Genomic DNA, 26234 nt, shown 5'->3' on the forward strand with positions numbered 1-26234 from the left:
TAATGTACTGAGGTAGTGGTAATTTATGGGACTTTGAGTCGGGTACGAACCCGCCAACTTGAGCTCACCGCACTACCGTCTGAACTATTGAGACCGGCACGCCGAGCTAGGCAAGACTCAATCATTGGAAATTCTGAGCCATAATTTACATTTTGTAGGGTGGCCCGCTCCTCTAACAAACAGGATGCGTGTTTATCTTCGGACATCTCATTGGATGTAGTATTTCAGTATGGCAGTTCTTTCGTGCACTTCCTCCAGCCTACAATACGTCGGTGTGACTTCAGTCATATCACCGGATTCAGTACTGCAGTATGGCTACGATGTTGAGTTTTTTGTAATTTAAGTACTCTCAAATGTTCAACAGATGGCTGTGAGGTTAGTGTCACGCAGCTGTGAACATCCATTCGAGAGATGGTTGGTTAGAGTCTTACTGTCGATAGCCCTGAAGATGGCTTTCCGAGGTTTCCCATTTTCACGCCAGGCAAATGCTGGGGCTGTACCTTATTTAAGGCCATGGCACTTCTTTCCCACTCCTAGCCATTTCCTACCCCCATCGTTACCAATGAGACCTATCTGCGCCTGTGCGACGTAAAGCAAAATATAGAAATCCAACACTTCTACTAGGATTCGAGTCAGCAATGTTCCGCAACAAAGGCATGTGTCTAAACAACTAGTGATGCTCATTCGGTCAAGCTAATTACTTGTATTAACACAGCTTGAGATGAACCTTTCAAAACGTCTAAAATAAAATCTAGTAAGGAGAAGTTTCACAATGAATTAAACTCGAGGCTAATAGGATACAGGTTAACTTATTCAACTAAGCCCACAACGCTAGTAAGCACAAGGGACACCTCGCTACTTTGTCGCCACAGTCCGCTGATACATTGCTGTATGGAACAGGATTACTGTAGTGTAATAGAAACCGCAGATATTGGGGATTATCTCCAACAGTGAAACTTGTACGCGGAAAGCGAACATGGTCAACGTCCTCTCGGTCCCAGAATGTTAGAGTGCATATCAGCTGGCGAAAATTACTGTGCGTTTTACTTTGCAAGTTGCTTAACACGCTCTAGCTCATGGATGGTAAAGGGCTAGGATTGGGAAGGTATCTGCCATGGCCTTAATTAACGTAGGCTACAGCCCTAACATTTTCCTAGAAAAACCACGGAAAGCCATTGGGGATTCGTGTCCACCAACTCCCGAATGCAACTCATTCGGCCGAATAATAATAATAATAATAATAATAATAATAATAATAATAATAAAGTAAACTCTTGTCCTCATCCTGAGATGGTGCAGTTCTTTTCAGGCACACTCCCATTGGAGGTGAGCTGCATGTACCATTTCAACCACATACCAGCCCTCCTGCCATTCTTAAATTTCTGGCAGCAGCGGGAATCGAACCCGGCAGCTAATAACACTAACCGTTACGCTACGAAGGCGGACATTAACATTATTATTATTATTATTATTATTATTATTATTATTATTATTATTATTATTATTATTGTTGTTGTTGTCCGAAATGACTTCTGTAGTTGTTAGCCATGAAATTCATTCGAACGAGCTGTTGCTTAGTCATCAAATGGTGTATTATCACCAACTTAATCGTGTTTAAACACTGGATCTCCCCCGAGACTGGGTGTGGTCAAGAGGAAGTTTGACGGCATTCTGTCGGCTGGTGCAGGAAAAGAAAGGAAATGGCCACTCTACCACGAGTAGACTCTGGTTCGAGATGCTTGTTAAGTGATATTTGAACTTACTTAATGCACACCCCTTAGTGAGCTGAGGTCGCCCAAGAACCAAGCATCGGAAATAAAAGGAAATTTGGAATACCTCATACTCAGAGCCGCGCGAGGGAAATATTCATGTTAACAATTAATGCAGATTTTTTTCTTTTTTGCTATTTGCGACGATGGGATAGGAAAGGGATAGGAATGGGCAGGAAGCGGCCGCGGCCTTAATTAAGGTACAGTCCCAGCATTTGCCTGGTGTGAAAATGGGAAACCACGGAAAACCATCTTCAGGGCTGCCGACGGTCGGATTCAAACCCACTATCTCCCGGGTGCAAGCTCACAGCCGCGCGTCTCTAACCGCACGGCCAACTCGCTCGGTGTTTGCCATATTGCCATTGTTTCGTTTTTGTATTTTAGTTTGTTTTTATTTGTATTCTTATTTTCTCCGTAGAGATCATTAGGTTCAGTAACTACAGATCTGGAGAAAATAAAGGTATATATTATAGTATATAAAAGTGTTACTGTACCCTGGGAGGAAGAATACAGCAAATAATAAGACAATATATTGTACTGTGGTGAGTAATCTAGAAGGAAACGGCATGTAACGGGGCAAATTATAAAGACGCGTCTGATGAAAAAAAAAATAGGCCGTGCTTGTAATAACTGTGGAGGTGATGAAGACAAGATTTTTGTGCAAGAAATCTCTTAGGAAATAAACGACACGTATTAAAGCAGCGCTCAGATTAGATGAAGATCTGAAAGATATTTCCCACAGGATCTCTGGTAGTAGAACATTGATTCTTTTTCTGTGATGGACCAAATCAGGGCAAGATGTTGTGCACTGCGGGAAACAACTTGGAGGAAGCTTCAGTTATAAATTTCAAGAACTATAAATTGAAGTAATCGTATTGCATTTTTTGTACGTAGAATCATAATAGAGATAACAGTTTCGTCATTAATATTTGCATATCGTCGGTAATAATACACAGATTAAAAATTCCATCTCATCACATGACAAGTAGCCATTTTATTCTGTTGTATCTTTATTTATTGTTTTTCGTAATGAACACCATAAATCTAATTACAAAGTATTTAACTGCATTGTTATTAATAATAATAAAGTATTATCTCAACTGCCGAAATACAACTCCTCTGAGTTGTTGCCACCGGGGCGACTCGTGTGTCAATGTTATATTCTCACTACCAGATTGCTACTGTAATTAACTGCATTAAGCGCTCCTATCTGTGGAGTAGGAACTATACGTATAAATTAGAATGCCCAAGGAATTTTGCCTACTGAACACTTGATGTGTTCCTTAGTGTGTTTCTACATGCGGGCATAAATGGTATAGCGCACTGCGGATTTTCTGACCTTAAAAAACCCGTCGACCTCCGTCGGAATTGAGCCCACAACCTTAAGTAAATGAGGCTAGAACAATAGCCACTTGACCCCCGATGTCGGTTATCATTATTGCTTACCTATTACCAAAGATTGCACTACTCAACGAGTGGCTGCACCGCTTGAATTCGGGAGATAGTGGGTTCGAGCCACACTGTTGGCAGCCCTGAAGATGGTTTTTCCGGGATTCCCAATTTTCACACCAGGCAAATGCGGGAGGTGTACCTTAATCGAGGCCATGGTAGATTTCTTTCTACCCCTATCCCTTTCCTGCTCCACCATCGCCATAAAACGTATCTGTGTCGTTGTAACGTGTCTATATTGACCAAAAGAATTATGGGAACATGTTTTTGAACGTCTGGCATGTTACGGTACTCTTGGCACAATTGATACCAGTGGTCTTATTGCATAGACTGGACCTTGTGTATTCAAAGCAGGTGATATCTGAGTCATACTGTCTCTATCGTCTTAGCAGTGCAGTGCTGGGAGACCCCTCAAAACAAAGTGAGCACCCATGTGTAGATGTGTCGTAGCGAGGTAAACAGGATGAAGTTGTCATATGAACAGTTCGAGCACATACTGTGACACCATAATGACGTTGGAACAGCAGTCACCTTGATCCAGGAAGGGTGGAATTTTTTCGTCGTATTGCCATGTTATGGAATCGATACAACGAGACAGGTCAGTTCACTTGGCGGATTGGACAGGCTACTCGGCGCATTCCAACCCAACCTTTACGAACGATATCTGGTCATTTCTGTGTTGCGTCGTCGTACCGCAGTGCCCGATTACCGCAACAAGACCTCTGAAGAACAATAGGAGTCACGGTATCCGATTTACAGTAAGTTACGCGGAAGGAACTTACGACCCAGACGACCTGTTCGAATTCCTCGCTTAACGTGGCAACATAAAGCAGCTCGCCTTCTGTTCGTCAGAACGAATTTAAATTAGAAGTTTCGTTAAGGTTGCTCTAAACGATGCTTGTCACTTTCCTTGCATAACTACACAAGTTTACTGAAAAATGTGTATTCAGCAGATGTGTGTTTAAATAATAATTTATTACAAAACACCATAAGCATAGGATGAGGAATACAGTGTTTGACACAGCTCCGATTTTATCTGAGGAAGTGTGCATTTCTCTTAGCATTAGATTACAGCATATATAACTTTCCAAATTATTAGTTTTACAATTGTACGTAGTTTTCCTCTATTTAGTTCAAAATGCAATTTTATGTTACTATATACTTGTATTATTTTGGCTCCTTAACTGTTAAAAAATAAGACTGTAGGCTGGCGGATCCCTGAAAAGTCCCACCAAAAGGTTATGTGATTACAAGAATAATAATTCATACAAAGTGTGACAAGAAGTGAGATAGTTTCCAAACATTATTTTGGTATAAGCATCTATTTCCTACTGTTCTTCAAATCATTATGTATTGTGCTCAACATGCGCAGGATGCATTTCTCTAGTGGTATACTGTGAGATATTGTTTGAGTATTAACAATTTGCAGGCGTGATATATTAAACTAATGGTGAGGTAGTTTTACACTTTTCAGCACCTGCTTTTTGGGAACAGGTATAATAACACTATTTGTAAAATTGGATGGCACTTCTCCTGTTACATATACACATAAATATAATAAGCTCGCCTTTAAAGCAGTCAGAAATTATGAGGGTATGTCATCAATTCCAGGTGCATTGTTACTAATAAGGTCTCTCAAAACTCTGTCTAATTCTGACCTCAAGACTGGGTCTTCCATTTCATCAGCATCTACATCTTCTTCTTGTTCCAGAAACTTATCACCTATTTCTTATCCTTGATACAATTTTTGGATATGTTCCTGCCATCTTTTGTCTTGCCTTCTTTCCCTAAAAGTGATTTTCCATCTGATCTCTCCGTATTCATGCACCTAGTTTCCTTGATTTTCCTATGTGCAGCATCTACCTATCCCTACAGTCATAAAAATCTTCAAAATCCTAGCACTTCTCTTTCAACCATTCTCCATTAGTTGTCCTGCATTATTTATCTCTTTCATTCTGTAATCCCTTGTATTATTTTCTGCCCTGCCCATTTTCTTTTACATTCTTTTTCCGTTCGTCAGTCAGGTCTAGAATCCCTTGAGCTGTCCATTAATACTTACTTGATCTTGCCTTTCTTTCTAACTTTTCTCCAGCAGCCCTGATAATCTCATTCCTCTGGACGTTCTCCTTGTCGTCTATTGTGTTTCTTTCAGCCTTTTCATGTAGTCCTTGTTCAGCATGCTTCTTGAAACAATCTAGATCTCATCTTCTTGCATTCTCTTTCTTCAAATTCTTCAACTTCAGATGATATTTCATGACTACTAAGTTGTGGTTAGAGTCCACGACTGCACCTGGGAAGTTCCTTCAATCCAACACCTGATTGTTGAATCTCTGCCTAATCATAATGAGTCTATTTGATATCTCCCAATGTCTCCATGTCTTCTCCACCTTCCCTTCCTTGGCCTACCACTGCATTCCAGCCTGCCAACACAATTAGATTCTCATCTCCTCTTGAATAATGTATTCATCATGTTCTTTCGATTTCACCATTCGCTGAACTGATAGGCTTAAGACAAGTACCAATGTGATGGACATTGGTTTGGTGTCAGTCTTGACAAGAATAATCCGTTCGCTATGCTGGTCATAGTAGCTTACCCGCTGTTATATTTTCTTAATTATTACACCTACTTCTACAATTCCCATGTTTGATTTTGTGTCGTCGCCTGATCAAAAATCTTGCTCTTTCTGCCAATGTACTTCATTTATACCGACTTCATCTAACTTTATCCAATCCATGTCCCTTTTCAGATTCTCTAACAACGATTCAAACTCCGAACATTCCACGCTTCGACTCTCAGAATGTCAGTACTGTGAGATAGTAAATTAAAATTCAAGAGCAGTTGCATAGTTCGGTTCCATAGGCGTTTGCCTTATATGCTGATATATGTGGTACTGAACACCTGCGCACTCGACTGACATTCATAAGTGCGAATATACATGTTAGCCGTCTTAGTTGATCTACTGGCACGTTAAAGAATCGCTCTTTAGGGCAACCTACAATAATAGTTGTAGGTAAAAGCAAATGAGCAAACGTCTAGTTTTACGGGACTGCTAATATCGTGATCGCACATGGAATCCGAATATCAGAGACACTACATTTTATTTCGATAATTCCAAGTGCTGCCGTGGTCACTGAGATAAGCCAGTGACGTTGCCTCTCGACTATCATCCCCTCACCACCCACGCAGAAGGTACATCAAATAAAAATAAATGCAATTACATGCACAAGATTTACTAGTATTATAAAAAGGATTGCTGTTCACCAGTTTCGAAACAGCATAGTCTTCATTTCGTGAAAAAAAATTCACGCTGAGGATATTTGAATTTCTTGTTGTCCTTTAAGCTTTAACACTTCTAAAGTCAGTAAGGAATACAACAGAACCCTAGAATAAATTATAGAAAAGAGACACCTTGCCCTTTGTAGGCAGATTTATAACATTGTAGCTGGAGATGAGTCCAGTTGGACATTTACGAGAAGAGGGATGATGTCCCCTTATTTTACTGCGTAATGGTGATTTCTATATTAAAAGCAAAGTCACCTCCGTACAGACCATGAAGGCCCTTGGAGGAGTGGAAGGAAAAAGCTTCCACTATTGTTAACCTCGGCACGTGATGGGGTAGAGTGGTTAGCTCTATACCCCGCCACCTTTGCACCCAACAATTAACCTGGTACTCATTTTTGGTGTGGGCTGAGTGAATCTGAGGGCCATATGCACCTCCGGAAGTGGAAATCTTATTTCTTAAATTTTACGACTACCTGACGGGGATTCGAACCCACGCGTTTACCGCCTCGGCCAGGCAGCCCCTGATTTCTATATTAGCGTGTATAAATATAATAATTTGATATTATGCCTTTGCTGGCGAAATGTGGTGTTTACAGTGCACTATGTCTTCTGGTATTGGCTAGAACAAGTTTGTTACTTTCATTGACCTGTCTCAGCTTTGGTTTTGGCAATATTTCAAAGAGACCCGGGTATGAGTGATGCCAATAATACCATTCCTTATGCAGCCAGTCCCTGTTTTGAATGGTGTGAAAATGTCGCTCATAGTGTAGGTTGATGCATGTATTCCAGTGGGTTTGGCAGATTGATATGTAATAGCAACTTCTGGCTCAGTTAGGAAAGCAGCGGGAAACATCACACCTCGTTTCCCTAGTATGCTTCTACAGTGATACGTAGGCTACTTATGACAGCTGTTTGCGGAGCTGTGGAGGATCAAACCAGACTTCGGGCTGAATATCCAACATACATACGTACATACATACATACATACATACATACATACATACATACATACATACATTAAATCGAGTTTATGTCTTCTGAGTCTGGAAATGTCAGTATTTTTGATTGGGCGTTCTGGATAAACTGGACGAGGAAGTAAACCAACTATGTAGTTAATTAGTTGATGATTGGTAACTAATAGGTGTCTTTTGCTGATGTTGCTCTCATTTCTTGTTTTAGATGACGAGTTCGGAGAGAAGTCCGTATCAGTACTACTAGATGGAGAAGAATCCGAACTTACCTTCATTGACCATCCCTGTGCAGAGATGTCGGTAAGTGTGAACTTCTCATAATTGGTGTTTTAAGGCCACGGCCGCTTCCTTCCCATTCCTAGACCTTTCCTGTCCCATCGTCGCCGTAAAACTTACTGTATCTGTTTCAGTGCGACGTAAAGCAAATAGCAAAAAAAATCTTGTGACTGCTTATATAATTGACAACTGCGTTGAGAAATTACTTCTTTATTTTGAATTTTATACCCCTTGATGGTACCGAAAGACCAATCGAATCGGCTCATGCTAAAAGAGTCTCGGTCATCTAATGAACCAAAACGAGTTAATCCTGGACGGGGGAGATGGCAACATTTTATACTGAAAGGACTTCAGTCTGGTGCCTCTCTGCCGGAGAAATGGACGTGGGAAAATATGTGTTATAAGGTCTTAATTCACTGACCTTTAGACAAATTGCCTTCTAAAATACAAAACATTAGGATAATCGCAAAGAATATACTTCAAAATCCAAAACATTCCCTCTGGAACACCCTATGTACCTAGGTATACAAATAATGGATTATGGATGTCACAGGAAAATTAAATAAATGGTAATAAGTAGATTCTGCCAGTGTGAAAACTCCTGTAGATCACGCTTCTAGTATTCCTGTTTGGTATATCGCTTGTGCTCAGACCGGAAGCATGGACTGCGATTGAGGTATTGATATGGGCCATGCAATTATTTTATAACATCCTCAGTCATCAGTTCTGTTTACATGTGGCTACAGAAGTTTCCGGATAACCCGTGTAGTTGTTGTGCCATCGCCGGAGTTTGAAATAGTAACTAGCTGGTTCTACATTCTTCTTATTATTATTTTCATTTTACTTCGCGTTGTCCCGCAGGTGGAGTCGTCAAACGCCATTCTGCACGCTCATGAACGTCGTTTAGCCTCAAGCCAATGCCCCTCATATCCGTTTTTACTGTTGGTACTGGATTAGGGTTCTTATAATTTATGTACGGTAATATCCAAGCATGTTCTTTCTGCATCCTAACTGTGAAAAAATGAGAGGAAAAAATACAGAGGATAGTCCCGGTAAGCGACAATAACGAAACTTCTGTCACCCCTCCAATATAAGTCCGGGACCTTCAGTTTTATTAGGAATCCAAACCAGTGAGAAACACCTTTTTATTTCAAAAACACACCTGAAGAAGCTGGAATACGAACTACGGCCACCTTGGTGGGAAGCGAGTAACTTTATAACGCGAAAATGAGCAACAAAAATAATAGCAATTTCTCTAGATAATGCTTCCTGAGATGAGGTTAACGTCATTCAGATTGTATGTTTAGTTCCACTGACACTGACGTTCTTGAGAGTTGGTGAAATAAACTTGAGAGACGTGTCAGCGGTTAACTACACTGTGGCCGAGTCTGTAAACCAGCACAATTGTGGTTCTAGCCACATTGTTGTTTCAGAGTTCCCTAGTGTTTTCTCTTTACAAGTTCAGTACGAAGCGATACTTCGTTGATGGCGTGTACTTTCTTATCCTTATTCTCCTCTGGCATTCTATGGGTATTTTTCTTATCTCATGGTACCAATATGCGAACATCCAAGAATCGATTTCATATTGTATAACATACCAACTATGAGCATGGTATTGTATACCTTTGAAATGGATTTCAAAAAGATCAGTACGCCTCTGAAAAGAACTTTGTGAAGCAATGCACTCTTCAGATTTACTTCGAGACGTTCGTTTAAGAGCTATTCATAAGTTTCAATGTTCTTGCTATTTGCTTTACGTCGCACCGACACAGATATGTCTTATGGCGACGATGGGATAGGAAAGGCCTAGGAAGTGGAAGGAAACGGCCGTGGCCTTAATTAAGGTACAGCCCCGGCATTTGCCTGGTGTGAAAATGGGAAACCACGGAAAACCACCTTCAGGGCTGCCGACAGTGGGGCTCGAACCCACTATCTCCCGATTACGGGATACTGGCCGCACTTAAGCGACTGCAGCTGTCGAGCTCGGTAAGTTTCAATGTAGTGGGCAACGTCTGTTGATGAACGTAGAAAGGCTATACAGTTCTGTATTTAGCTGCAGTTTTTAATTTGTTTTTCGACTATGAAAATCTTTATGTAGTGGATAAAAATCAAACATACAGTATATTGACAACAGGATGTTTCTTACCTATTATATCCCAGCCCCGTGGTGTAGGTATACCGTACCTGCCTCTTACCTGCGGGCCTCAGTTTGTCCAAGGATTTTAATCCTAGACTGGCTCGCATGACCTCATGAATTTAACTGAAGAGTTGTTTGTTTTGAATAGCAGCAGACCCGGTCAACAAAACCAAGCTGATTATGTGGAACTCCATTACCTTCAGATCATCTCATTGGGCAACAGTCGCTTTGGCAGGCCGAGCCCCTTAATAGGTTGTGCGTGCCAAAGGTTTTTGTTCCGCTGTAAAATTCTGCATTTGAAACTGAAACAAGCAACGCGTAACTACAGTAGTCAGTAGTGTTATACGGGTGTCACGCTAGAACACAAAACGCAGCGACAATCAGCCGAAATGAAGCATTTGAAATATGGCTTCGCAGGAGAATGCATCACATTCTATTGAGAGCTCGAAAATTCAATTATGAATGAAGATATTTTGATCCTAAGATAGTGGGTTCGAGCCCCACTGTCGGCAGCCCTGAAGATGGTTTTCCGTGGTTTCCTATTTTCATACCAGGCTCGCGGGTTGGGTGCTTGTGATTGTCTTAATACACATATTCATTTACATACACTATAAGACACTACCAACCACCACAAAATAACGCATAAGTGAAAACATCTCATTACACAGGATTGGAGTAAGGAAGGACATCCGACCGGAAATCTGGGTTCAATTCAGGCAAATGCCGACCCCAGATAATTGATAAAATACAAGAAATAATAATAATAATAATAATAATAATAATAATAATAATAATAATAATAATAATAATAATAATAATAAGACGAAAAGTAGAAAAAGAAAAGGAATACAAAAATAATTTTAGGTGGCTGTTGATATCATAATTATAGCCAGTGGATCTTTAATTTTTACATTATTTTGCATTTCAAAAATATTTTTATATACAGTTTGTTTTATATAGCATCGATACAGACAGGTCTTTTGGCGACGATGGGACAGGAAAGGAAGAGGCCGTGGCCTAAATTACTAAATTAAGGCACAGCCCCAGCATTTGCCTAGTGTGGAAATGGTAATCCATGGAATAACATCTTCAGGACTGCCGGCAGTGGAGTTTGAACCAACTATCCCCCTGATGCAAGCTCACAGCTGCGCGCCCTAGCCGCACGGCCAACTCTTCTGGTAAAGACAGCTTCTTCCGATAGAATGAGAGGCAATTCTTTGCTAGATGAGTATACCAAATGGTAAGCCAACGCTTTAAACTGGTATCAGTCCGGCTGAATGGCTAAATGGTTAGTGTGCTGACCTTCGGTCACAGGGGTCCCGGGTTCGATTCCCGGCAGGGTCGAAAATTTCTAACTGTAATTGGTTTAATTCCGCTGTCACTGGGGCTGGGTGTACGTGTCGAATTCGTCATCTTTTCATCGTCATTACAACGCGCAGGACGCCTACGGGCTTAAATCAAAATACCTGCATCTGGCGAGCCGAACTTGTCCTCGGACACTCCCGGCACTAAACGCCATACGCCGTTTCATTCTTCAGCTCAACTGGTATTATACAGTAAGTGCTACAGGTAAGTGATTGGTAACATTATTTTCCAAATTTAGCCAAGTTGAATGTACCATGGTTCAAATTTACCCTTCAGGGTGGCTTTTTCCCTCGGACTCAGCGAGGGATCCCACCTCTACCGCCTCAAGGGCAGTGTCCTGGAGCTTCAGACTCTGGGTCGGAAGATACAACTGGGGAAGATGACCAGTACCTCGCCCAGGCGGCCTCACCTGCTATGCTGAACAGGGGCCTTGCGGAGGGATGGGAGGATTGGAAGAGATAGACGAGGAAGAGGGAAGGAAGCGGCCGTGGCCTTAAGTTAGGTACCATCCCGGCATTTGCCTGGAGGAGAAGTGGGAAACCACGGAAATCCACTTCCAGGATGGCTGAGGTGGGAATCGAACCCACCTCTACTTAGCTGACCTCCGGAGGCTGAGTGGACCCCGCTCCAGCCCTCGTATCACTTCTCAAATTTCGTGGCAGAGCCGGGAATCGAACCCGGACCTCCGGGGGTGGCAGCTAATCATACTAACCACTACATCACAGAGGCTGACCTTCAAATGATTATTATGTTTTAAAATGATAAACTAAAAATATAACAAAAGACATGCATTTCTATTTCTTTTCTCCCGGACGTTTGAGAAGTTTTGGAGGTTTTAGCGCTCGTGATTGGTTTTGAAATTATAAGAACATTTGCCCAGCGGTTTATACGTGATATCATTTCAGAAGGCAAACAGACACATAGTTGTAATTTCATTTTTATATAGAGAGATTATATTTAATCATAAAGAATATCGTTATTAATCGATGAAACTAGTATTCTGGTTGAAGTGTTCTGTTTCTAGTGTGTGCTGTTCAGACATCAATCCTGCAACAGTTAGACAAAGCCACGTCTCTTACAGCTGAGACTATCCACCTGAGAACTTGAACAGCAGTAACATGTTACATGGCTGCGTGAATGTGGAGAATATAAAAATCACTTTCTTGCCTTAACAACAAACGATCCAAGTTTTGAGAACGTCTTTCATGGCTCAATGGAGTCCTATGAGCAAGTTCCAGAGTTGGGCAACAGAGAGGAGGTACTTCCAACAAAGTTTACGAAGTCGTGAACCCGTTATTCCGCTCTCGGTGGAACACCAGCATCATTCTCTAAAATCGAAAGATAGAAAACCGAACTGGGTTAAACTTACGTCCTTAAGGGGAGATTAAAAGCCCTATGCGTATACAGTAATGTTAAATTTACCATATTGATGACCCATTTTCTCACAAACTAGTTCAGGTAGAGATTTGAAATTTTTACTGAAGGTTATTGAGTACTCATGATGTTCACTGATCTACACTCAATATGATAGCTTACAGGTACTTGGGAAATGTATTTCAATTATTATTTTTTTTTACAAATTACTTTTTTTCCAAAATTTTGGAACGTTTATTTATGTAACTCCCAAGATATCAAAGCAATTTACATGAGTGTAGATCCATTGTACTAACAGATGTTACTTAGATATATCTGAAGATTTCAAGTGTCTATCTGTTATAGTTTCTGAGAGAATGGCTCATTTGTACAAGAAAAACATGTTTTTCAGAAATTAGGATTTAAAACTTACACACATGATTATAGTAATAAATGTTCATACAATTACTAGAAGCACCCTGCTCCACAGTCTGGATCCTGTTTCTTATCTTCCACACCAAGTTTATTGTTTCTTCTTTCTCTCCTAGCTCTTTTGGTCATGTTCTGAACTGCAATTTCTGCCTTTTGTGTCCGTAATCGATCCAGGTCTTCGAAACATCTGACAGTATTTTTACCTATTCAAACACCAAGTTCCTGTAGGATTTTATTATGCCGATTCTTGAACACTCCCTTTGGTTTAGTCATTGTTGTATAATATACGAATCTAAGTAACTTATAAATATTTCACACCACAACCAAATAATATTGAAAGTAAAAATACTGAGAAGATGCACACTCATTACGACAAATATAAAAAAATATCCTCCATTACTGTTTTGGCAATCCTGCCAACCTAAAATGAATATACCATGTCACCTGTTTTGGCAATCCTGCCAAGCTAAAATAAATGAATATACCATGTCTATACCTTCTACATAAAATACTTTCTGAGACAAGCTTTATAAAAAAAGTGTTGCAGTATGGTGTGCCTCAGAGATAAAAATGAATCAATGTAAGCTACTTTTCAATATTATTTTTAAAATATGTATATCCATCATAATTTAACAAATGATACAACAAAATGAGCAGAAAAGACTCTGCTACAACTTGAGGCAAAAAAAGTCATATATTCACCAAAAGGGCAATCCACAACAAAATCCATAAAACATAGATATTACCTGGATAACATAATCATTTCGTGTGTTTTCTTCTAGCCTGGCGCTGCCCTACTGAGGCAGACCTTCTGATGAGGGTGGGTGGCATCTGCCGTGTAAACTGCGTGGTATTGTGATGGAGGATAGTGTTGTGCGAGGTGTGTGAGTTGCAGGGATATTACAAATAAAGTCGAACCTCGATATATCGAATATTTCGAGTTAACGAAATATTCGAGATGTAGAGAATACCGTTTTTGAGCATATATAGCGCATAATTGAATTATATGTATCTACGGGCTTGTACTGCATTTGTACAGTATTTTTTACAGTTTTAAAAAAATTCTTACAAACTCGTATTTTACGGTAACGATTTAATTATGACCTTTATTAAAATAACTGTCCGCCTCTGTGGTGTAGTGGTTAGCGTGATTAGCTGCCACCCCCGGTGGTCCGGGTTCGATTCCCGGCTCTGCCACGAAATTTGAAAAGTGGTACGAGGGCTGGAACGGGGTCCACTCAGCCTCGGGAGGTCAACTGAGTAGAGGTGGGTTCGATTCCCACCTCAGCCATCCTGGAAGTGGTTTTCCGTGGTTTCCCACTTCTCCTCCAGGCGAATGCCGGGATGGTACCTAACTTAAGGCCACGGCCGTTTCCTTCCCTCTTCCTTGCCTATCCCTTCCAATCTTCCCATCCCTCCACAAGGCCCCTGTTCAGCATAGCAGGTGAGGCCGCCTGGGCGAGGTACTGATCATTCTCCCCAGTTGTATCTCCCGACCAAGAGTCTGAAGCTCCGGGACACTGCCCTTGAGGCGGTAGAAGTGGGATCCCTCGCTGAGTCCGAGGGAAAAACCGAACCTGGAGGGTAAACAGATGATGATGATGATGATGATTAAAATAACTTTTAGAAGATAGAATACACTACATACAGTAGCGAAACAAGAAATATACCTCCGTTAACACCGTTGGAAAAAAATTCTCTTATATTTTTACTGTTAACTTTCTTTTCTTCCACATACTTTTCAACAACATTTATTGCTGTGAGAAACACTATCATTTATATTCGACTGACTCTGTATGTAGGTTCGAAACCACGCAGCGAAGATTCGTAAATCGAGCTCGTCATTCACGACTTCTGGGGTTGTTTTCTTGCGTGACCGATAATGAATTCACACCCAGGCTGCGCAGATTTTTCGATCATTAGAAGTATGTTTTTCGGTTCCCGTCATATTAGCTACCAACGCCACTGTAACCCTTTCTTTACTTGTTAAGTGTTCCTCACAAACTACAAATGCTGTATTGCACAGTGAAAATTGTACAAAATTCGAGTTACATAGTACTTTATGCTCCAAGGGAGGAAATGTTTGCTTCGAGAAATCGAGAAAATCGTGTAACCGAATTTAGAGTAATAGAGACATAAACACACGTGAAGAATAGCACAAACGGTCGGGAATTTGAAGTTACTTCGAGGTACTAAAAATTAGAGCAATGAAGGTTCGAGATATCGATGTTCGACTGTATCCAGTCCCCGAAACAATGTAATTAACCACCATGAAATTCAAATCTCGAACCCGGCTGGGAATGGAAGCCGGAGCTCTCTGAACCGAAGAACAGTATGCTGAGCGTTTAACCAAGGTACCGGACACCGGGATAAGTTGATGATCAGTGGCAGGTCTCAGTACCGGGCGAGTTGGCCGTGCGCGTAGAGGCGCGCGGCTGTGAGCTTGCATCCGGGAGATAGTAGGTTCGAATCCCACTATCGGCAGCCCTAAAAATGGTTTTCCGTGGTTTCCCATTTTCACACCAGGCAAATGCTGGGGCTGTACCTTAATTAAGGCCACGGCCGCTTCCTTCCAACTCCTAGGCCTTTCCTATTCCATCGTCGCCATAAGACCTATCTGTGTCGGTGCAACGTAAAGCCCCTAGCAAAAAAAAAAAAAAAAAAGTAGCAGGTCTCAGAAACAGAGAATACGCTAGCTAACAAACTAACCAACTATACCAACTAATGTTTTACTCAGGCCAAGTATCAGTAACAGAACGCCAATGTACGTCTTCAATAATACAGATTGCCCACTTTACACCGGGCGCCACTGGTGTTCATTGTAAATTTCGTCTTCCATCTTATTTCATAATTTTATCGAACGAAGTAAGTTTAAATGGAGTAGTGAAGAACTTCCATTTTTATACAATTCTCCTATTTATAATATATCAATACTAGAAGTCTTCGTACCGGGCGAGTTGGCCGTGCGGTTAGGAACGCGCAACTGTAAGCTCGCATCCGGGAGATAGTGGGTTCGAACCCCACTGTCGGCAGCCCTGAAGATGGTTTTCCGTGGTTTCCCATTTTCACACCACGCAAATGCTGGGGCTGTACCTTAATTAAGGCCACGGCCACTTCCATTCCATGCCTACGCCTTTCCTCTCCCATCGTCGCCATAAGACCTATCTCTGTCAGTACGACGTAAAGCAATTAGCATATAATAATAATAATAATAATAATAATAATAATAATAATAATAATAATAATAATAATAATAATAATAATAAGTCTTCGCTGTGACGAAGGTTTTGCTAAAATAGCTGCTCTTTTACATTTCAATTATACAAAACCATACATGTATTAATTAAGAGAGAATCAACGTAAATCCTTGCCAGGTGTACAAATTCTAATTATCTGCCATTTTGCTCAAGGTTTGTGTTGTCGTGATCCACAATAGGTCTGTCTCGTTCAGAAACCGACGTTCGAATCTCGGTAATGACATGTACAGGATGAAGTTTCTCTCCAAGATTGTCCACATTACTCAATGAATCTTTACCCCCAGTTCCTTGAGGTTTAAACTACGGGTGGATTTAGCCCATATTTTGGGGTTGGACAACCTCGACGCCATCGCTTAGTGGAGCGATGTATTCATAATTGTGTTTCAAGTTTCAGTGATCGATCTCGATTGTAATTTCACACAATTACACTGTCAGAACCAAAACCAAACCCCATGGCGCATCAGCACCCCCCGAAGAGCCTTGGCCTACAAAGCGATCGCTGCTCATCCCGAAGGCCTGGAGATTACGAGGTGTCGTGTGGTCAGCACGAGTCCTCTTGGCTGTTATTATGGACTTTCTTGACCAGGGCCATCATCTAACCGTCAGATAGCTCCTCAGTTGTAATCATGTAGGCTGACACTGTCAGAGTTTAGGATAAATCTTGTATTTAGGTTTGCATAGTTTGTTGAAGGAGATAAAGAAGTCTCATCTTTGAAAGTACCCTGAGTAAATGTATTCTAACAAGGGAAGATTGCAGAGTTGTCGGCAAGACTAGCAACGAAACTTTCAGCATAGAATAATAATGAGACCAAAGCAATATGTGTATAGCAGGTACTAAGTTCTCAACCACCCACAGTTCTCGCGGAAGAAACCAAAACATGTCTATGGAGCACACCTTCAAATTGTGCTGCTAGTGGCATAGTAATTAGCTACCGTCTTTCAACTGTAAATAGTAGTGTGCCCAAGTATAAATTCTTTAGGCCGAGGACACAGGATGCGCTTCCTCTGGACTGGTTTCACAGGACTGATTTTACGGGACGGATACATATATTTGTTTAAATGAGTAGGTCAACATGCAGGGTGTCTGAATGCAGGAGGTGGACTACTTCGAGTAAAACAAGTGGTAGAATGTCGGCTTACGGATCCCCAGCCTAAGAAGAAGAACAAGAAAAGAATAATAAGAAAATTCATTGAGTAAATTTACACCATGAGAAACTTCACCCAGTACAACCGAAGTTATCACTGAGATTCGAACGTTTGTTTCTGAACTAGAGAGACCTATTGTGAATCACGACAACACAAAAAGCTTGAGCACAATGCCAGATATTTAGAATTTGTAGCCCTGGCAAGGATTTACCTACCTACCGGGCGAGCTGGCCGTGCGGTTAGGATCGCGCAGCTGTGAGCTCGTATCCGGGAGATAGTGGGTTCGAACCCCACTGTCGGGAGCCGTGAAGATGGTTTTCCGTGGTTTCGCATTTTCACACGAGGCAAATGCTGGGGCTGTACCCTAATTAAGACCACGGCCGCTTCCTTCCCATTCCTTGGCCTTTCCTCTCCCATCGTCGCCATAAGACCTATCTGTGTCGGTGCGACGTAAAACAAATAGTAAAACAAAACAAAATATACAGGATTTATCCGTCAGAGGTAGTCGGAAGTTTGAAGAGCAGAAAAACGTCCATTCGACACTCCATATCATGCGATGTCGGCATGTAAAAGTTCTCTAGTGACACATCTGGTGTTTACCCGACAAAATTCATTAAAAACTCAGCCATAGACGTCCGAGGGAGATTCGATTTACTATGACGTCTTGACGTCTTATAGGCCTAGAGTAAAACAACACGTCGAAATTGACGAACAGGCAGCCAGTTGGCTTCAAATTAAGATGCCTGCACACCGCAGCTGAGATTATATTATTATTATTATTATTATTATTATTATTATTATTATTATTATTATTATTATTATTATTATTATTATTATTATTATTATTATTATGATTATTATTATTATTATTATTATTACTAAGCGAAATATGTACTGGTCCCTTTAACCAAATAGGGTTGATGGCCAATCGACTTTTGCAACTTCTGAGATGAACCATTCGTGAGAACAGAAATTTCATTGATTACTATTGCTGCATATAATATTAGTCATTATTCTGTATACGCAGTCCTTGAGTATTCTCTTGTTTCAGATAATTGCTTCATAATTACAGACGAGATTGTAAAATCTCAGACGCAGAGCTCCTTTGGTCTTGTAGACTTTCAAGAAGAATGTCTACAAAGACAATTGAATTCAAACAGAATAAGCGATTCCATTAGATATTGGTAATTGGTTGCCATCGCGCTCTCTTGCTAGGATGGATGGGAACAGATTTCAATTTCAGAGTCGTAAACGAGTGTCTCTAAGTAAACAGAACGTTGTCTGAGTATTTGTCTTACTTCGGTGCGTACCATTGGTTCCTCAAGTGCGGCAGATATACTGTATATGTCATGGTCAGTGACATTTTGATACAATAAAAACTGGCCCCACTAATACAATACTCAAGAAATAAAATAACTGAAATACTTGCTGAAGGGGGATCTCATGAGACTATTTTTGTAGCCGGGGAGATTTTTCACTTCTAAGAATACACAAATACAATAATAATAATAATAATAATAATAATAATAATAATAATAATAATAATAATCTGAAGGACAAGCCTTTTGCCGCGTCAGTCATATGTTTCTGTACTGAGCCAGTATTTTCAGCTCGGAATAATATCTACAACTCATCCTGTAGAGTAAGGTAAGGGTTATTCTTCCCGAAGGCAGGTACGAACCTCCGCAGAGGTGTTCCTGAGCCGGAGTTTACGTGCGGTAGGGTGACCAGTTCCTTTCCGCTCCTCCATTCCCTTACCCCGCACCAACAGCGCGTGGCAACCCATCCAACTCCTGACCACGCCCAATGCTGCTTAACTTCGGAGATCTCACGGGATCGGGTGTTTCAACACGGCTACGGCCGTTGGGTTATCCTGTAGAGTAAGTTGCTAAATTAGCTCCCTCTTGGCCGTCTGCTTTCTCTCTACAAAGCCACTCTTTCCTCAAGGATGTTGCAGAGGAAGTCACTGTGCCGTACGATGTGACCAATGGGTTTTATCTTCCTTCTCTCGATTTTAGTAATGAGGTTTCTTCTTTCTCCTACTTCTTGCAGTACTTCACTGTCCAGCTTATACGATTGTTTCTCCTCCATATCCACATTTCTATTGTTTCTGGCCTGCCTTTTATTCGTTTACTTAATGTCTATCTTTCACTCCCGTAGAGAAGCACATTCAAAATAAGCATTTTTACGAAGTTCTTCCGATTTTTCTATGAGTTATGCTTGTTGGTCAGCAAATCCTTATTTTGAAGAACCTTCTTACCCATTACTATCCTTTTAACTTCTGAAAATGATCAGACTTTCAAGGCAGAAAAACTAGTTTACTTTAATGGTTTCTTTGCCTATCCTGATATCTGATGCGTGTGTTTCACTGGGCCTACATATTGCCATGGTTTTAGTTTCCTTAGTATAAATTTTGAGTTTCCATTCGCTGAATGTTTTTCTTTCATAATAATAATAATAATCGTCTCGATTTTACGTCACGGATTTTGAGAGATTCCAGGTCCCGTATTTTGTGCCAAAGGAGTCCTTTTGCGTGCAGGGATATTCGGGTTCTCTCAAATACCGCCATACTGATCCAGCATCGACTTGCCAACTTGGATTCATAAAATCTACCAGTCTTGCACACAAATACAACGTCTGTATGTTTCGTACTACCCGACTCTTAAAGTCATAGTCTCAGACCATTCATAACAGAGACTGTCTGCGTAAAGAGTTGTGTTACTAGCATCGCTCATAGTTGTCAGTATCATACTGTAAAAACCGAAGGTTAGATTGATGAAGGTATATAGCAAACTTTCTCTAGTCCAAACCTAACTATACAATGGTCTGAGTTTCACAAGAAGGTATTTGGTATTCGGCCCCTTCTGTCTCACGTCTTTCTGTTCTTCAAATTATTTTTTGTTTTTAATAGAGAGCTACTTATCCACTGTGGAAAGACGCTTTGGGTTCATTTGGAAGGACTCCTATTTTTTGTTACTGATAAGTGATGCTTGAAATATCCAAATATGATGTTAAATATATTTCAACGAATCATTCATTCTTGTTTTAAAGATTGCGAATTTTTGACACAACCCTTCTTCTTCCTCAGCTCCTTTCGTCCTTGTGTATATTTCATACCCTATTCTGCTGTTGATGTTACAGAGAGACTTTTTCGTTCGTCGTACGCTTTTCTTCCCCAACACCTTGCCTTTAAAAACATCTGAAAATGATGTGTATAATGATATGTCCAATAAATTTTCCTAACTCCCATTTCTACTTCTTTAATTCTAACCTCGTTTACTTCTCTAATTGGAGTCATTCCACGTCATTCCTGTCGTTTTGCACCATATCCACAAGTTTACCGTTTCAAGACGGCTATCTTGTTTTGCTTTCTCCTAACGTCCGGCTTTGACTTCCATAAAACAGTTTGTTCCAAACAAAGGACATTGCAAATGATTTCCAAATCCCTGTGTGCATGTGCTTACTGGTCAAGTGTGTCTGCTTTGCTAAGACTTTTCTTCACTTCGGAGACGCCTGGTGTAGGTCTTTTTCTAGTAGAGTAGTATCACTACTATCATGGACTTTTTGTCCTTATAATAGTATTTCTGAGTTAATAATACTTCTTTACGAACGGTGTTGGTATTCTCCTTCCTAACGCTAATTCCACCTTAGTAAAGATCAATTTGTTTCCACCGTTAATTGCATTTTAGAATATCGGCAGCGTCTTTCAAGTCTTACCATGATCAGGTCATCACGTAGCGTGTATAGCCAACGCTTCTTTGGTTAACCTCACAGTCGATAGCAGGGAGGCTCAGATCAGTGCTCTTCTAGAAACAGAATTGCTCCCGGTGCAAAGAACGTGACCATTCCATCGTAGCCGAGGTTTTAAAAGTTTGTTAGTGACTATTTCTACACCAAACCTCAAATATCACTGTTTTCAGTGAATTATTAACCCATTTTGGTAGACATTTTCACCATGTGATGTGTTTTACAACATATTCGTCCATTTGTTAGTCGATATAACAGTACTCAAAATTGTTGGTAGACATTGGCCTCGAATATTTCCACATTAACACCAGAAATGTAATAAATTAATAAAGAAAAATAGTTTTGAGATCAAGTAGATTCCGAACATGTTGGTCATTTTTCTTGTTGCAGCCGGAGAACTGCATCACCACGTATGAACCCCACGCTTACTGTGTGGTGTACTCCACAGTCGACCGGGCCAGCCTGCTCTGCGCAGAAGAGATCCTCCAGAGTCTGTGGAAGAGTGACTCTGTCAGCTCGAAGGCCGTTATTCTCGTGGCCAATAAGACAGATCTGGTACGCAGTCGGACCGTCACAACTGAAGGTATGTACCCTCACTATTTCCTTCCTTTCTTATCTTGCTCCTCCTATGTGTGTCTTCGTTAGTAAGTTGTAATTTACAGCACAATTACGGTCAACTACCATAATTTTTTTGTTAACCGTGTAAAATCATGTTTCCATACATTATATTAAAACCCTTTACAGCCCAGTTATGGCATATCGATGGCCTAGATTGAATACCTCGTATCTCAAAAAGTTCTTCCTATCCATTATTTCCCTTAAGACTGGTCACGCCTCCCAACCACATTTGGATATGCAGTCCATCAGAACAATGTTCATTGGGTTTATTTTCCTATGCTGACGCGTAAAGGAAAATGAACCTTATAAAAATTATCTCTAGGAGTTAGTAAGTACGTCACGCAGACATACCTTCCTATAGTACGGTACGCTAAGGTTCATTTTCCTTCACACGTCGGCATAGAATAAAGAACACAACGAACATTGTTCTGATGGACTGCATATTCATGTGTGGCTGGGAGGCGTGACCAGTCTTAAGGGAAATAATGGATAGGAAGAACTTTGTGAGATACGAGGTTTTCATTCTAGGCCATCGATATGATATCATGATATTTCTGGATTATAACACCAAACGATGCCACGTGACACCTGTATAAATGTTGTCAAGATTTATGATTAAAAACATTTAATCTCTTAAGATTTTAGGCTTTTTCAATCGCGAAATTACCGGAGTTTCTCCCCAGTGTAGTAGTGGGTTCATCAGGTTTTTGAAGATTTATATTTACAAGATTAAAATCCTATACTGTTTTAAATTATATTGAATATTCACATGGTATTTTGTCAGAATGAAAAAGAATTATGGTTAAGTATCGTTCGTTTATGTTCATTTACTTTTCCAGTACTTTAACTGAGGACATAAATCATTTCATAACACTCATATGAGGCAGCCAAAGAACAATTTCTTCTTACATCTCCTGGCTCTTTAATTTATTTCTGATTTTCTTAGATTTTGTGATTTTTCTGTGTGTTTTCGTATCTTTTGTATCATGATTTATCTCATCAATTTCCTCTGCTTCTATACATGTTCTAAAACCAATCATACTCTTAGGACATTTTGATTAATGGATTTAAAATTATATTCCTCTTTCACATAATTGAAGAACTTTAATAAGATTCTATGTTGAATGAGCTTATTGATGCCGTGCAACGTCCTGAATATTTCAACGTTAGAAAGGCTGAGTGTAGTAAGTAATTGTAGCACAATGTTCAAGATGCAAAATTTAATGACATTTCATGAAATACTTCATAACATCACTCGAACTATATTGGGTTGAAAATTATTAATGAAATGACTGAGTTTAACGCTATAGCACAATTTTTAAAAAGTTTCGAACTTTATAGTCCAACTACCACCTCAGTAGGGTATTGATAAGGGCTACTATCTTCACCCTCGGAGGCCCTAGTTCGATTTCTGGCCTGTCAAATATTTAATATTCACAGTGGCGCTGGTATGTGGTTTAGGTCCACAGTCCTAAAATGAAACTGCACCAAGTTACGAGTTTCACTCAATTTTACGACATTGAAGCTAATCTAACGCATTATGTTTGCTCAGTGATGAGTTTAAGATGACGTAAATTGTGAAATCCCCTTCAATCATGAGTTTAAGATGACAGCAATCATAAAGACCTTTCTAGACAGTCCCTGTTACAGTCCAACGTTCCGCCTGCGTAGTCGTCCGTAAAGAGGTTTAGCGCAGTCGGCGCCACCGATCTGCTAGTGGGAAGAAACAGGTGTCTTTCACGGTAAATAATCTGCAGTATGTTTTGCTGCAATGCATCGTTCATATCGCACTACGACCTTAAGGTTCTGTTAGAGCTGGCTTTATGATCCTCTTTTATGACACGTACCATTTCACCGCGGCTAATGTCGGCGAAGTTACAGCTCCGATATACACCCAGACATACTGTACGATGAACACCACAGGGTGAAGCCAAGTATATTTGTAACACCATGTTCAAGACACCACTCAAAATATATATTGGGGAGGAAAGAGTTAATTAAATGACTGAGTATAACACTACATCACAATAAATATTTAATGAAGCCATCATCTCCACTGCCACTCAGTTGACAACGTCTCTAATTCTGGTGACTATTGAGAATCTCCAACCAGAAAATAAGGATGCAGGAACCCGTAGAAGCACATTAAACAAGTGTTCAATAAAACTTGTGACTTTCAAATCTTAAATAGTAATCTTAGCGCGGCACGCTATTGTAAAATTAGTGAAATCAATTGCTGGGTTTGTGAACTAGGTTGATATACCAATTTCTAAACTTCTAGCATGGAAAGTGAGAATGACGTGGTTACCTTTCCCATTCATTTCCCACTAATGAGTGTAAATAATACGCATCTTCTTACAGGTACTGGTATTTAATAATCCTGTATCTATATTATATATTGTACCCGACCGCCAGTCCCGAAGTATCCCTGGCTAAAATCATCGGTTCAGGTTTGTGGAACGTTCGGATGGGCCTCTAAATCTAGCTAATAAATCTTAATCTAGGTTGACAGGAATCTGAATACACAAATGTGAATGAGAAATATTCGACAAAGAGAGGTAAAATATATTTATTAAAAGTAAGGCATAGAATGAAAGGAATAAAATTCCTCGGATACAAATACTGTAAAACCATATAGTCTCTCATTATTTCTTTAAGAATTGCACAATTATCACAGGTTGTAGGCCGAAATTGCTTCATGAAATTTTCCTTGTTCTAGATTTGCTCCAAACGGTCTGATAATGGAAATATTAGCATTTTTCGAGAGAGTTTCACTACTGCAATCCCTCATAATTGTCGGACCTCAGATGGCGCTCGGAGACTACCAAAACAAATTCAAACATCTCCGTCTCCCTCACCATGTCTCGTTTCTTCCTCTCCGGCTACTTGTCCAAACTTTTCCTTTGTGAGCCTGGCGTGCTAAACTGAAACCTCCCTCGCTAGCGCTTCTTCGTTCCTCACCCGGCAAATGCCTTTCATACGCTAAATGTGCTTTAATATTGTTCTAGGATCAGTGTCTTATACATTTCAATACATATCGTTTTCACGAAGTTGTGGGAGTACCACAGCACCTGTAAGCATGTGAGATGGCTCGTTCGATTCGTTATAAACTCAAGAAGTGCGGATACGTGCTAAAAACTCAGAACTTTTGTTTATAAATTTAAATATTCGAAAATTAAAATAAATGTTCAATTAAACACCACTCACTGACTCATCACCACGTCACTGACACCCCTCTAATGTAGGAAGTTGCTTGGCGATCAAAAAGAATGTTCGAAAAATTCCACCCTTAAGAGACTAAAATGAGGATTAAAAAATATTCATTCCCCCAAAACAGTTTGCCATTAACAGTTGAAAATTCACGTAATGTTTGCTCCTAGATGTTAAATAAGAGAAATCCTCAAGCATTCCATTGTTGAGCGGTTTAAATGGGTTTTAACTCCAAAATCAAAAAATATTCATTCCTCCGAAATCAATTGGTGTACAAAGTTTTAAAATAAAAACCTTCGTACATCAATTTCTTGGTCAAAACTTCGTACATCAATTGGTTGCTCTCTTGCGCCTTCGATATTAAGCGAGGAATGGCTTTTAAGGGGTTGAATAACAAAAGTATCCATGATAATGAAAATGAACATGCATTTTCTAAATGGCTACTGGAATTGGTATCATTTCAGTCTAACCATGGAGGAAATTGCGTCAACATTCCAAACAATTTTATATTCAGGAAAACTCTGTCGCCAAATTGATATTTGGTACTTCCATTAATCCTAATTCCTTAGATGAGTAATCGAACCGGGCTATTATGCGTCCTATCAATGAAAGTTGTTAGGAAATAAACAATGGAATGCTATGTTTAATACCTGGAGATTTCAAGGTGTACTGCAATATCTACTCAGTCATCACAATGGAGACGCGAAACATGCCGCTAGGCATTTTAAACTCCATTACAAGTTCAGGGGTGCAACACATACTCATCCTAAGGAGTTGGTGCAATTGCTAAGCTCATCAGAAACATGAACATGGGTCCAGGATTAGTAAATGGAGTTCGCATTGTAGTACGTGACAGAAAGGAATGGTCTGTAAAATTAGAAGTTATTAAGCGTTCTGGAAAGGGAAACATTGTTTTCATGCCAAGAATTAAATTAGTTTCTACAGATCCCAACATGTCTTTCTCCGTGACAAGACTGCAGTTCCCGTTAAGACTGGCATTGACAATGACAATAAACAAAGCCCAAGGACAGACTTTCAGGAAAATAGGAATCTATCTTCCAAAACCAGTGTTCACAGACGAGCGACCATAGCATTTCGTCACGTAAAACATCCAGGAAATGCTAAAGTTGTTGTTATCAAAATATGTCAACAAGGTGAAAATATTGGCATTGTAGCGTATACACTAAAACATTCCTTATAAAGAAATATTCCTGTAAGATT

General features: G+C 40.2%; 1 protein-coding gene across 1 annotated transcript in view; it reads left to right on the plus strand.

Moving 5' to 3' along the window:
* Positions 1-26234, plus strand: part of LOC136865932 (GTP-binding protein Rit2) — a 196681-nt gene that overhangs the window by 149947 nt on the left and 20500 nt on the right. Inside the window, exons 4-5 of the mRNA XM_067142483.2 lie at positions 7681-7772; positions 21576-21768. Of these exons, the coding sequence (XP_066998584.1) occupies positions 7681-7772; positions 21576-21768 (285 nt within the window). The remainder of the gene's footprint in view (positions 1-7680; positions 7773-21575; positions 21769-26234) is intronic.

Source organism: Anabrus simplex, chromosome 1 (assembly GCF_040414725.1).
Source record: "Anabrus simplex isolate iqAnaSimp1 chromosome 1, ASM4041472v1, whole genome shotgun sequence".
NCBI classification, from domain to species: domain Eukaryota; kingdom Metazoa; phylum Arthropoda; class Insecta; order Orthoptera; family Tettigoniidae; genus Anabrus; species Anabrus simplex.